This window comes from Branchiostoma belcheri, unplaced genomic scaffold, assembly GCF_001625305.1.
Source record: "Branchiostoma belcheri isolate BF01 breed outbred unplaced genomic scaffold, Haploidv18h27 scaffold91, whole genome shotgun sequence".
In the NCBI taxonomy this organism is placed as follows: Eukaryota; Metazoa; Chordata; class Leptocardii; order Amphioxiformes; family Branchiostomatidae; genus Branchiostoma; species Branchiostoma belcheri.
In genome coordinates, this window is record NW_017804587.1 from 958,930 (window position 1) to 971,380 (window position 12,451).

Consider the following 12,451-nt stretch of genomic DNA (forward strand, 5'->3'; position numbering starts at 1 on the left):
ATATATATATAAAAGCAGAGAAACATTAGTTTGTTTCTGCCTAAATTGGATCTATGCAGACTGCCCTTGCATTTTTAACTCTGTTGGCTACTGGAACGAAGCAAATAACTTACTGATGAAAGTTTGTATTCCTTTTCTAGCCTTCAATTCAAACTCCAGGCAAATCAGCATATCTACATTGTGATAATTCTTTTCATTCTGTCGACAATTGGAATTCAGCAAATACATGATTTAAGGATGGATGTGATGTTTTCATTGTCTAGTGGCCAAGTTTTAGTTAATCCTCTATGCTAAGCTTTCAAAGAGGAATGCCTTTATCATCAAGGTACATGGACTTGTAATGTGTGATGAGCAGGTTACATTGACAATAGAGCCAACGTGCAGGCAAGGTTCACTCCATGTTTAAAGTTAAAACTTTTGGTCCAACACAAAAAAAAGTTCTCTCACCTAGACCTTTCGACCAGTCACTCTGGTCTTCCTCAGTAGACTGACCCAGTGAAGCTGGTCACGTGGCTTCTTTGAAGTGTGACGTCAACACTGGGTGAGAGAACTTTTTTGTGTTGGACCAAAAGTTTTAACTTTAAACATGTAACTACCAACACAGATGAACTTTCATGATAAGGTTCACTCCAGTTGTGTGGTATAATACAGCAGACATTAATTAACAGGGGAAGAAATGCCGTCACGACGTGTTGAAAAGAATAACAGGTTTTTAACGTATCACAACATATTTGGTACAAAGCATACATCGTTACACAGTTCATTTCAAACAACACAGTTGAAGGTCCGTTGTGGTACATCCGGGACACAACATAAAAACCAACCATGTAACTCACAGACAAGCTCTAGGTAGGTTGCACACTGTGATATTGTTTTTCCACTAGGTTGGATACAATGTCGTCTACCTGACTATTGAGAAAACATGTCAAATGCCATGGCAACACCAACTTGGCACATTCTTTGTTCTCCCACAGCAGAATCGAGTAATTTCTTTCTCAGTTCATCTTTAGTTTTAAATCGTCGTCAAGCCTTGGAGGAAACTAATCATTTCATTAAGTTATATTTTTTGTCATATACCGATCATATAGCTGTGCTACAAATTCATGCATTGTTGATGCTTGTTGTCTGTAGCTTGGTCATTCTGCTCTATTTATACATACATTATCTGTTTTTTTCTTCTCTTCTTCTTCCTTGGCTACAGTTACTGGGTTTATACCGACACAACAGTGGCTGCTGCTTTAGTGCGTAGCTTTACCCCCAATGTACAAAACGTTTTCCCCAAAGCCAGGCTCTGTCATTACATAGTGCCAGCTTGGAATAGCCCCCGCCCGTCCACCTAACCCAGTATACAGGTATCTACTGTGTGCTGTACATACTACATGTATAGGCCAACTGTTCAAAAGCTTAGTATGTTGTCTACAGGACAGCATATAGCCACGATACGGGCTTCACTATATATATATATATTTTATCAAGAGAACTGTTAGCTTGGCATCCCCCACCCCACCGTATGTGAAATGAGCCTGCTGTGCCTATGCCCAAGGATATATTATTAAGCTTTATATTTCATTTACAGATACAAGCTTTAGAGCAGCCTACAATTTTTCTGGGAGGAATTCACTAACCACTGCAGCAGTCGTCTATATTAGTACGCTTTCCACAATCCTGATTTGAATTTCTTCATCATCTAATGAGTAATTTTAACTTAATGTGACGTATACATTCCTGATGAAGAGGTGAAAGTTACAAAAAAATTCTACTACTTTTAAATTACATGAGACTTGGCAATACAATTCTTATGGATTCTAATATTGCAACCTTTTCAGTTTGAATTTCAAGTCTTGTGACATTAAATAACAGAATTACAGAATAAATGTCATCTTTACATTGAGGAGAAGCAGAGGAAGGTAGCATTCTGACCAAATGAACTATTTCATGAAATTATACAGTGTTGAGCCAACCATTCTGGGAAAGTGTGAACCTACGTTTTGTATCACAGAACATAAAACGCACAAGACAATTTTGGCCTTCATAGTTCCAACAGAGTACATTTTTTTCTTACATTGTGATCGATTAAAAACACTGCAAGGAATTAAAACACATGAACAACTCAGTAAGAGACAATTTGCAACATTCTGCATGGTTAAACATGATTCTCGATAATTTAAAACAGATACAGAAGAAACAGACTTAAAACTAATTTGTACAGCATTTCATTTAAATACGCCTAAGAAGATTAAATCCACCTTTTCTTGGTTCGGGTCATTTGACACGTGAATCTGAGGAATGATGACAAACATGTACTACTAGACCAGTATTGTCTTGTGCTGTGTTATGCTAAAATCATCCTCCAATTTGCAACAAAAAAGCACTGTGGGTTACGGGGTTAACGACAAGTAATGATAAAAATTTCTGACACTTGGAATAAAATCAAGTGTAACAATAAAAAGATGGCAGCAAAGCTTCTGGGTGTTTTACAATGGAATAATCCTACCTGAATCAATAATATAAAAAGAGAGCATGGCCAGAAAATGCTACTTAGAGGGAAAGACAGTCAACATGAGACAATAAAAAAGAAATTTAACATAATTACCCTTCTTTTGCCTCAAAATCGATGTTTGAACAGCTACAAAGTCCTACAGATTTATTTGTCTTACAAGCAGCAAATATCGCAGAAAATCATATATAAAATGGCTAATGGTACATGTGTATACACAAGACATACATACATTGTAATTACATGTTACAACACAAACATTGCAAACTGTGGCTTCCTTTCCACACATATCTCATCAGCTACAGCCATATCTTTGCTTGGTTTAGTTTGAACATATCTACACATGTATGTGGATTCTATTAAAGAAAAAAGGAACACATTCTTCAAGATCCAAGATGTACTTCAAGAAGTTTAAAGCTGTAATTAGGTAAAATCCAGCTTGGGTTCCAGAAAAAGTACAGGACTGTGGCTTGATGTTGAAAACCTCGTCCTGTGCCTTTTCTGATTTTGTCAACAAACCGAGCAAAAATATGGCTACTAGCCTTGGACATGCCTGGTTGAAACTGTCTGCCTCAAACGGAGGACTCTGTGCTCGTTTGGTTCTCAAGCATCTGCCAAATCTGTCCTTCTTCCCCTTCTTCGCTTTCGCTTTCCACCCCGTCGTCGTTCGTTGCTTCACGTACGCCGACCTTCCGCGCATCCATAATCGATTCCGCCTGCCTCCACAGTTCGCCCTCAACTTGGTCAACAAAATCCTCTGCTGTGCAAAGAACATCCAGACTTATAATTGCCACATGGCGCAGCCAATTTGGTTGCTACATGTACATACAGCAAACAAACTTGAGGTAAACGCAAAAGATTTCGTCAAAACTACCGGTAAGTCATGTTGATTGTACAGGTTGATGAGTTGCTTGAGGAATAAAAACACTTTAAAATTTCTGCTCTTCATCTTTCCTGCTTGTAGAAACTACAGTGCAGTGCAGTACAGCTGAGAGTCTGAGAAGGATACAGCACATAAAAAACATCCCTAACACTGCTTATAAACCAGACTGCAGACATCTATCTACTGCCAGCTTGCAACAAGCCTTTCGAGTCATTTAAGCTGGCTCTCAGATGCACTACAAGGACACTCAGCAGTGGGTGTTCGCAGTGTCGGGATGGCTGGAGTTTCGGACTACAAGTGGAGCAGAGTTTTCCGGTGGAGAGGCCTACGCCACAGCTACAAGACTACACAGACTGCGACAGGTGGTGGTGGGGAGGGAGGTGGTTCCCAGTGCGTGGCTACAGTCAGAGCAGGTCTGTAGGAAGGAGAGGGAAGAATCAGAAATGGCCTGCAACTACAAGGAGGGGTCTACTACACAACTACTGGTAACCCGAGCAAGTTGGCAGAAAGTACTGTGGCTGTGTGAAAACCGTATTTGTCAGTGTCGCATCTGAATTTTGCCTGTAGCAGATGGTATCTTTTTCGACACAAATTTATAAACTGCAGATGAAATACACGAATATGACCTTAAATGAGATGTTCTGCCGAAGTGCAGTGCACAATACAGTATGGGTTTTGCGCAGGCACCATACATTTTGTACGTTCTGCCAATGTGCTGGGAACCTGATATCTACATGTAACAGCCATATTATATAATAGTTCAGGTGCTCTGGAAGATTCCAAAAGATCTCCAAAACGTATCAAAACACTATCAATTTGTCATCCTAAAAGTTTAGAATAATCTCAACGACTGTTACACAAAAACAATCCTACTTTAGCATATTTGCATGCAGGATTTTTGCAAGATTTTCACACATCCATGACACTTTTGAATATCTCTTGTAGTGTTACTCACCATTAACGTTCTCCTGTACAGGTTTCTTAATGTCTCCGTTGACGAATGCTATTATAGGCTGGTTGTCGGGTTCTATGATATCCCCTCCGTCTAATTGGCTAGTCTTGTGCCCGTCCCCAATGTCTATAAGGTCGTGGACCGTGGACCCGTTCTGGTGAGGGGCCTGAACGTGCTGTACATTACTGCTATCTAGGGAAATAAGCTCCTCGAAGTCCCCGGCTCCCTGGCCTGGTGCAGGCTCCTCGGTGGCCGCCGGCGCTTCTGGGGTCAGACCCAGCTGGACTAGGACCTGGTCGGTGATGTCAGGCTTCTCCGCACTGGGAAGAATAGGGAACATATAATGCATGAGAGAGAGTTACATACGTTTGTACATATAAAGGGAAAATTGAAATATCAAATGGACTCTTTTAACTACTGTATTTACCACGATTTTGTCCAAATTATGAGGTCACAGCAAAAACAATGAAAATGAAGCCCCCTCCCGAAAGTTTTGCCATTTAAAGTAAAGCATTTCTTTCTATTAAGTGAAACACTTCTAGGTGTGACTGAATAAAAGCGCTATTTGGGAACTACCGTATGTGCCTCCAAATGTCTTACTGAGGGACTATGGTGGTGTGCTAGATGTCAGTATACGTAACATGTATATTGAAACACAGCCAAGGAATCAACAGACAAACTGCCTGTATCCCTGTAAATGCCTTCACTTTGACAGACTGACAGAAACAAGCTAACCTGTCTTCAGCAGCAGCACCCGATACCTGACTCGCAGGACCCCCGATTTCTGCCAGTTCGTCAAACAAGCTCTTCCCTTGTCCCGCATCTTCCTGGGGCATCGCAGGGGGTCCCTCACTCTCACTCTCCTCCTTTTCACTTTCACCCTCGGCTCTTCCTCTGTCTACTGTCTCCTTGGCAACGTCTTCTGTAACCTGAGAAGGCTCCTTGGTGGGACTTTCTGAACCGGCGTCGCCGCCAGACTCTGTCTTCTCTCCCTTATCCTGGGCAGAACAATACAGTGGTAAGGAGTGATTTGAATGTAGTGGGGGATATTATGTACAGAAAGACATGTCAGCAGAATGGACTGCACCTGCACAAAACTCGGGATTTTTCAGTTTTTGTTGGATGTTTGGTCAACATAAAAATTTGCGTATTGCAGATGATAGTTTTCTACACATTTGAAAACTTAGGACAGCATGTCATCCTTAAATTCATGAATACAACCTGAAATCAGACGTTCTGCTGAAAGTGCTACGCACAATACATTAAAGATTTTACACAGGCCCAGCACATTCTGTCGACGTGCTTGAAGAAAGTACCAAATTCCACTATGCACATCAAACAATGTATCACTGCTCCTTACCTTGCCTGGGGTTCCACTCTTTCTTGTTCTTGACATAATCATCTCTAATCTCTGGAATGAAAAACAAAACCCAAGTTTTTACTATGTAAAGTGCTTTGAGGAACTTATCAAGCAAAGAAATTAAACACGGGTCCCGGCAATATCGAGAGGTGGTTTCGGGGTCTTGATGATCGCGAGGCATCGTCCTAGCTTAACACAATGGCAAAGAAGATGAGAAGACAACACCCCTCTCACCTTCTTCCTCTCCTGCCGTTCCTGCTCCTCCTTCGCCAGTCGCTCCTCCAACTCCCGCTGGCGCTTCTCCGCCTCCTCACGGGCCTTTCGCTCTTCCTCTTCTCTCTGGTTGGTCAAAAACATCATAAATTAACAGAACAGGTCATGTCAAGTAGGATAATACAACATGTAAGAGCCTAGCCTCATTCTGGTGTACAGAAGGTGTGAAATGGAGCGAGATGGAACGAAATCAAGTGAAATGGAACCAAAAGGAGCAAAATTTATGAGACTCTTCTCTCTGGTTGGTCAACAACACCATAAAATAACTTGTCTTTTGACATCCTCTACTGAGCATGATCCTTTTTCAATAGTGCAATGACGTTTCGTTATGGCTTGTGTATTTAGGGGTGGCTAATAAGAGATGGGTGTTTGCCAGGCCTCTATCCGAATGATTTCAAGTATCGCACACCGGGGCATGCCCCTAATCGCTGTCGAAAGGTGTGGTGGGTTCTTCGAATTAACATAACAGGGTAATCAGTTCAGGAAAGTAGAAGAAAGTTAAGTGTGCAATAAAAATTGGACCAAACTGGAGGGAAATATCAAGCAACAAAATGTATACACAGATGCAAAAATGTATATCTATTTAATGTCCACTCCTGTATTTTAGTGCTTTAAAGTTCCCATTTTGCTCCATTTCATTCCATTTTGCACATTCTATACACCCACGTCAAGGACTGTTCTTCAAACATCATCCTGCTTACCTGTCTCTCGAGCTCTTTCTGTTTCTCTTCTTCCTCTCGTTTTTGTTTCTCGGCTTCCTCGATAGCCTTTTTCAGACGCTCTTCCTCTGCCTTTCTGTACTCCTCTGCCAGGCGCCGCTGCTCTTCCTCTTGTCTTGCCTAAGTAGTGAAGTGGAACTCATCAGTTGGGTGGAATGATTACTAGTACATTTACTCATCACAGTTTACATCTTTCTTTATCTGTTATTAGGTACATTTATCAACCAAGAATTGAGGTGTTCCAACAACTACCGTAGAGTGCAACCAAGCACAGTTGGGGCATCAAGCTGGTGCCTGTGAAGCTGGTGTGCTACATTTGTACGCCAAAGGGTGATTATACTGTGTACATGTACATAATACTGATACAGATGTATGACATCCCTTTGGTGTAACACACCAGCTTCACAGGCATTTAAAGCTATCTAGTGATAATGCCCCCACTGTACTTGGTAGCTGTGAGTTCCACCCTACGATAGATCTAGGGAAGACATCTGACTATTTCTCGCTCTTTTCTGAGCTGGATTTAGATACTTAGTACATGTAGTTGGTACATCCTCCAGTTCATACGTAATTTTGTACATTTGTATAATCATGCATAGCCTGGACATTTCATTTTTCTCCTATTTTCCAGTCACACCCACAGTAGTTTTTTCCAACGTGTTGCCCTTTTTAAATCAACTACTAGTAGTTCATTTATTCACACAAACTTGTACCTCCTCCTCAAGTCTTCTCTTTTCCTCTTCCTCTGCCAGGCGTTTCTCCTCCTCCTGTCGCAGTCTCTCGGCCTCAGCTTCGCGCTCCCGCTGCTCACGGACCATACGCCGCCGCTCTGCCAGGGCAGCCTTCGCTGCCTCTTCATCTGTCAGGGCTGCCTTGGCTTTCTCTTCCGCTGGTGGGTGAAAAGATAGGTAAAGATACATGTAGATAGATAGGCATAGAGGTGCAGCAAGGATAGTTAAAAGTAGCCTGATAAAGGTACAGACCCCATAGACATTTTGAGGCTGAAGAGGCAGTGTGTCTGTGTCTAGGACACGATATTGGAAGAGAGAGCCCATCCCTCTCTTTTCAATGCCTTTTATCTCCCCAAACGAATCAGGTACCTATTTCACACCTGGGTGGAGTGAGGAAAGTTGTGTAAAGTGCCTTTCCTAAGGACACAACGTCAAGTCAGGAAAGTGAGAAATCAATCCCGCAACCTATTGATCTTCTGTCCACTAACCTAACCTCTAACTAAGACATTCAACGTCTCATTGTGAAAACACAAATCAACAATAAGACCATAACAATCACTCTGTTACCTCAAACATAGTTTTGCAATTTAGACAGTTCATTTAGCTCCTCAGAAGTGCACGTACCAAAATTATTTATATTACCTGGTGCAGCAGGTTTTTCAGCTGGTTTTTCTGCTGGTGCAGCTGGTTTCTCAGCTGGCTTGGCTGGTTCAGGTGCTTTAGCTGGCTCGGCTGGTTTAGCCGGCTCAGCTTTAGGTGTTTCGGCTGGTTTGGGTGTTTCGGCTGGTTTAGGAGTTTCAGCTGGAACAGGTGCTTTTACTTCTGGTTCAACTGGAGCTGCCGGCTTCTCTTCCGGTTCAGCTGGCTTTTCCACCACTTCAGCCGGTTTTTCTTCTGGTTTGGCTGCTGGAGGTTCTTCCGGTTTCGTCTCTGCAGCTGGTTTCACCTGCGGTTTGGCCGGTTCCTTGTCAGGCTGTGCCGTGACTTCGATGGTGGGAGGTGGGGACTTCACCGGTACGAGTGGTTTCTTGATTTCCTTTGTCGGTGACGGTGTTTTCTCCTTGGGAGTCGGTTTCGGCTTGGCGGCGGCGCCGGGTGAAGGCGGTCTCGCCCGCGTGCTAGCCGGCGACGGTGCGCGTTTGTTCCCGGCGGCTGAAGCTGGGGACGGCGGTCTTTTACCGGATGCAGGAGACGGCGGTCTTTTCCCGGCGGATCCTGGTGTGGTAGCCGGGCTGGACTGGCGCGGGGCGGGCGGAGGTTTGGCCGCGGCTGTCGATGCGTTTCTCGGGGAGGGAGGGGGCTTGGCTGCAGCGGGGGAGGGGGTCCGCTTCACCCCGGGGGAGGGCGTTCTCTTGGGTGTGGACTGGAGAGAGATAAGACAGTGCATGTATGCAACAGTTAGTGTGTTGTTATTGTCTTGCTGTCTTGTATGTAGTTTTATGTATTGATGTAGGACCACAGGAAGAATAGCAAACAGCGTAAGCTGAAGGTAAATGTGAATCCAAAATAAGTCAAACGTACAGTGAAGAAACAGTACCAGATTGACTTTCCAATTCTTGGAAGATTCCCTGACATCTTACTTTATTATTGACCCCCTGCCTTCTCGGTAGATGATTGTTTTTTTCATGGTATATTATACCACAGCGCAGGTAGGTCTTGGAAGGTACAAATGTACGTGACATCACTTAACTCAAGCCTCCAATTGTTTATGCTTTACACTACATATAGTAGTTGGCCCTTACTTGAGTTCTCCCTACCTTCTCCGGCGGTTTGGCCTTAGCTTGGTTCTCCTTGTCCCCGTCAGTGTCTCCCTCTGCTCGCTCCTTCCCTGCAGCGGGCGGCGCGCTGCTCATGCGCAGCCGGTCCGAGCTGCGAGACCGCATCGGGGTCCGCGCCCGGCCCGCGCCGGTCGACGTGGGTCTGCGGAAGTCCCGCCGAGGCGACAAGCTGGAAATGCTGTGGTCTGATTGGCTGGATCTGGGACGAGAAGCTGCGATTGGACAGAAAAGGAGTGTTACCATGGAGACTAGTTTTTAAAAAAATTTAAAAAAGAAATGGAGTGGTCTGATTGGCTGGATCTGGGACAAGACGCTGTGATTGGACAGAAACTGAGCATTACCATGGAAACTAGTTTAAAAAAAATCTTTACAAAGAAATGGAGTTGTCTAATTGGTAGATCTGGGTCGAAAAGCTGTGGACGGACAAAAAAAACAGCATTACCATGGAACTAGTCAAATCAAGAGCAGATAATGGAACTGTAAAAAGAATTTTAGAAAGAAATGATCTGATTCGGTGGATCTGGGACGAGAAGCTGTGGACAGAAACCAAATGTTATCCTGGAAACTGTTCAAATATTAATCAAGGCCAGGCACATAATTCAACCTTAAAACAAATTTTAGATAAAAATCTGTACTCATAATAATTGCATCTTTGTTGATCAGCAACCATGATGATGGACTGAAAAGCAGAAATCCAGTGAAACTTGCTTTTGAACGTTGTGCTTGTCTGTTTCCCTGTGTCTAACATGATTAACTGTTAACTTACAGGTACATGTAGTCCAGACTGGTACACCTGTATTAGTGATTTCTTTTGTTGTATCACACAAATCTTTTAATATCCATTTACAAAGATGACTTCAAATGAGTTTTCACAAAACCACAAATTTAAGACCATGTACTGCTGCAACAATTAAGTACATGTACATTACAAAATGTAGCTTAACATAAGATTAACAATCACAAAAGAAAGGCTAAATGAAGAAGCTGAAAAACAAAACAAAATCTTATATTTGGGCCAGGATGAACTTGGCAGTAGTCTATATCACACTGTGAAAAAGTATAGCTTGCTATAAGTTTAAGATAGAAGCAATCTTGGTTTAGAAAACAGTTTCTAATACATGTCATTCCTCACCCCAACACGACTGCATTCCAAATCTAATAAAACTGTTAGTAAAACTCAATCAAACCTGTTAGTCCTGACAGACACACACACAATACCTACCTGGCTTGCTGGGCGATGGCGTACTCTCGCTAGTCGGTGTTTTGGGCGAAAACAATCGTTTTGTGACGGCCTCCGCTCGTGCCGAGAGGTTTACGGCCGACAAGGACCGCTGGCCGGGTCTGAGGGCGTCCCCGCCTATCGAGTGTAAAGAATAATGAAGTACTGGGAGGACTTACCCGGCTGCACAGGACAGAGTACAGCAGACAGCACACTACAGGGGTGTGGATAGACCACAGCACCGGGCTGAAACCTACCTGAGGATCGTGTCTATGGGCAGGGCTTGGAACTACAAATGTACACTCAAAGAATACGCCAAACAACAATTACTCAAGCAGCTGGATATGGTTTTCGAAACGGTCTGATGTTTTAGGTAAGATGTTCCATCATCTTTCGTCAGTGACAATGGTGAATTGTCAGATAGACACGAACTATTGATTGACATCTAACCTTCAACAACGTATACTCAAACTGTTAGAAGGCTTTTCTTTAAATAAATCCTCCTGCAGCTCCAGAACAAGCTGCTAGGGAGCCAAAACTCATGTTACTTCTTTCTGAGCACTAGAGCTACCTACAGTCCAAAATCTGTGACCATAAATTTGTAGCATGTCCAGAAATTTTAGACACTTTGATAATTCTTCATCATACAGCAATCCTATGTTCCAAGCCCTGCCCTTGTTATGCATCTCCATTACATACATTGTACTTACATATACTTTCAGTATTTTGTCCTTCAAATCCACAGTTATAATTATTTCAGTTGTAAGCCAATATTGGTTAATGTAGTGGCATTCCTTAACCCTTATAATAAAGAAAATAAAACAAAAGTACTACATTACTTAAAGTTTTGTTTTCAGATTAATATAATTATAGTATCCTTAAAGCCTTACACTTACAGTGTTAAGTTAGACCTAAGAACCTCAGTTAGGTTTCAACAAAAAGTAAAGTTACATATATGATAGTTAGTTTGTTAGTTGAGAAAAGAAAGGGTGAATAAGACATGCAAGCATGCAGAACTGGACAGTACAACACTTACAGCACTTACCAGAGAGTCAGGGAAAATATGGAGGGGGGGAACTTACTATGTACATGTAACAGGAGACTGGGGAACTTACTATGCACATGTAAAAGAAGACTGCCAGATTCAATGTGGTTGTAAAATGCACTTTTCTTTAAGTTTTCCTTTAGCCTTCAACATATTGCATATGGAAAGTTTGCTACATTTGTATGTTGATTATTTGTTTCTTTGGTTTTTCGTCATCACTTCACAGACTTCTTTAGATGAATTTTCAAAATCCACTGCATTATAATAGGTGGAAGATCAAATATATGTACTAACAGGCTAGCAAATAAACAGTAAGATACATGCATGCATGAGAGCTTTGGAAAAAAAGAAAACAAACCCTTGGAAGGAACCATGGCAGAACTTACCAGCATGGAGAGAGGAAAGCAGCAAGCTTGGGCTTGATAGACAAGACTTACATTTGTACATTTACACACACACAAACAAACATACACACACAAACAAACATACACACAAACACACAGCAGTCATACATGGTCTTCAAGGGGACCTGAGCACTCAATATGATGCAAGGAAACTTTAACAGGCATTCTTTGAAATGTGAAAATAGTTGCACTGATTGTCATTCCTGCAAGGCAGTTTATACATGTACCATTCCAAATCCTTCAACATATCAGCATTTACAATGTCAGGTCCAAATATTTCAAGTACCTGTAAGTAAGTCATGTACCATTCCAAATCCTATGACAAATCAGCATTTACAATATAAGGTCCAAATATTTCAAGTACCGGTAAGTTTAATTCTCCAAGATGCACAACTGAAGAGGTCATTCACAACATAGCTGAGATAGTGAGATGTAGTTGACATGGCAAGACAGTAACAGTATCAGGAAGTTCATACACCAGAGCAGAGGCACAACCCTGAGACAAGCGCTATGACAAGACAGAAAGACACACACAATATGAATATGGAAACATCATGGAAGCACATGTATAAGTGCAATATCACGTAGCA

General features: G+C 42.3%; 1 protein-coding gene across 1 annotated transcript in view; it reads right to left on the minus strand.

Annotated features, from left to right (window-relative positions):
- Positions 1 to 1,171: 1,171 nt before the first annotated feature.
- LOC109488026 (MAP7 domain-containing protein 1-like) overlaps positions 1,172 to 12,451 on the minus strand; it is a 51,554-nt gene continuing 40,274 nt past the window's right edge. The window contains exons 9-17 of the mRNA XM_019792167.1: positions 9,173 to 9,405; positions 8,058 to 8,778; positions 7,398 to 7,573; positions 6,667 to 6,804; positions 5,927 to 6,031; positions 5,693 to 5,743; positions 5,068 to 5,330; positions 4,336 to 4,652; positions 1,172 to 3,257 (exon numbers count right to left, since the gene is read on the minus strand). Of these exons, the coding sequence (XP_019647726.1) occupies positions 3,070 to 3,257; positions 4,336 to 4,652; positions 5,068 to 5,330; positions 5,693 to 5,743; positions 5,927 to 6,031; positions 6,667 to 6,804; positions 7,398 to 7,573; positions 8,058 to 8,778; positions 9,173 to 9,405 (2,192 nt within the window). The 3' untranslated portion in view covers positions 1,172 to 3,069. The remainder of the gene's footprint in view (positions 3,258 to 4,335; positions 4,653 to 5,067; positions 5,331 to 5,692; positions 5,744 to 5,926; positions 6,032 to 6,666; positions 6,805 to 7,397; positions 7,574 to 8,057; positions 8,779 to 9,172; positions 9,406 to 12,451) is intronic.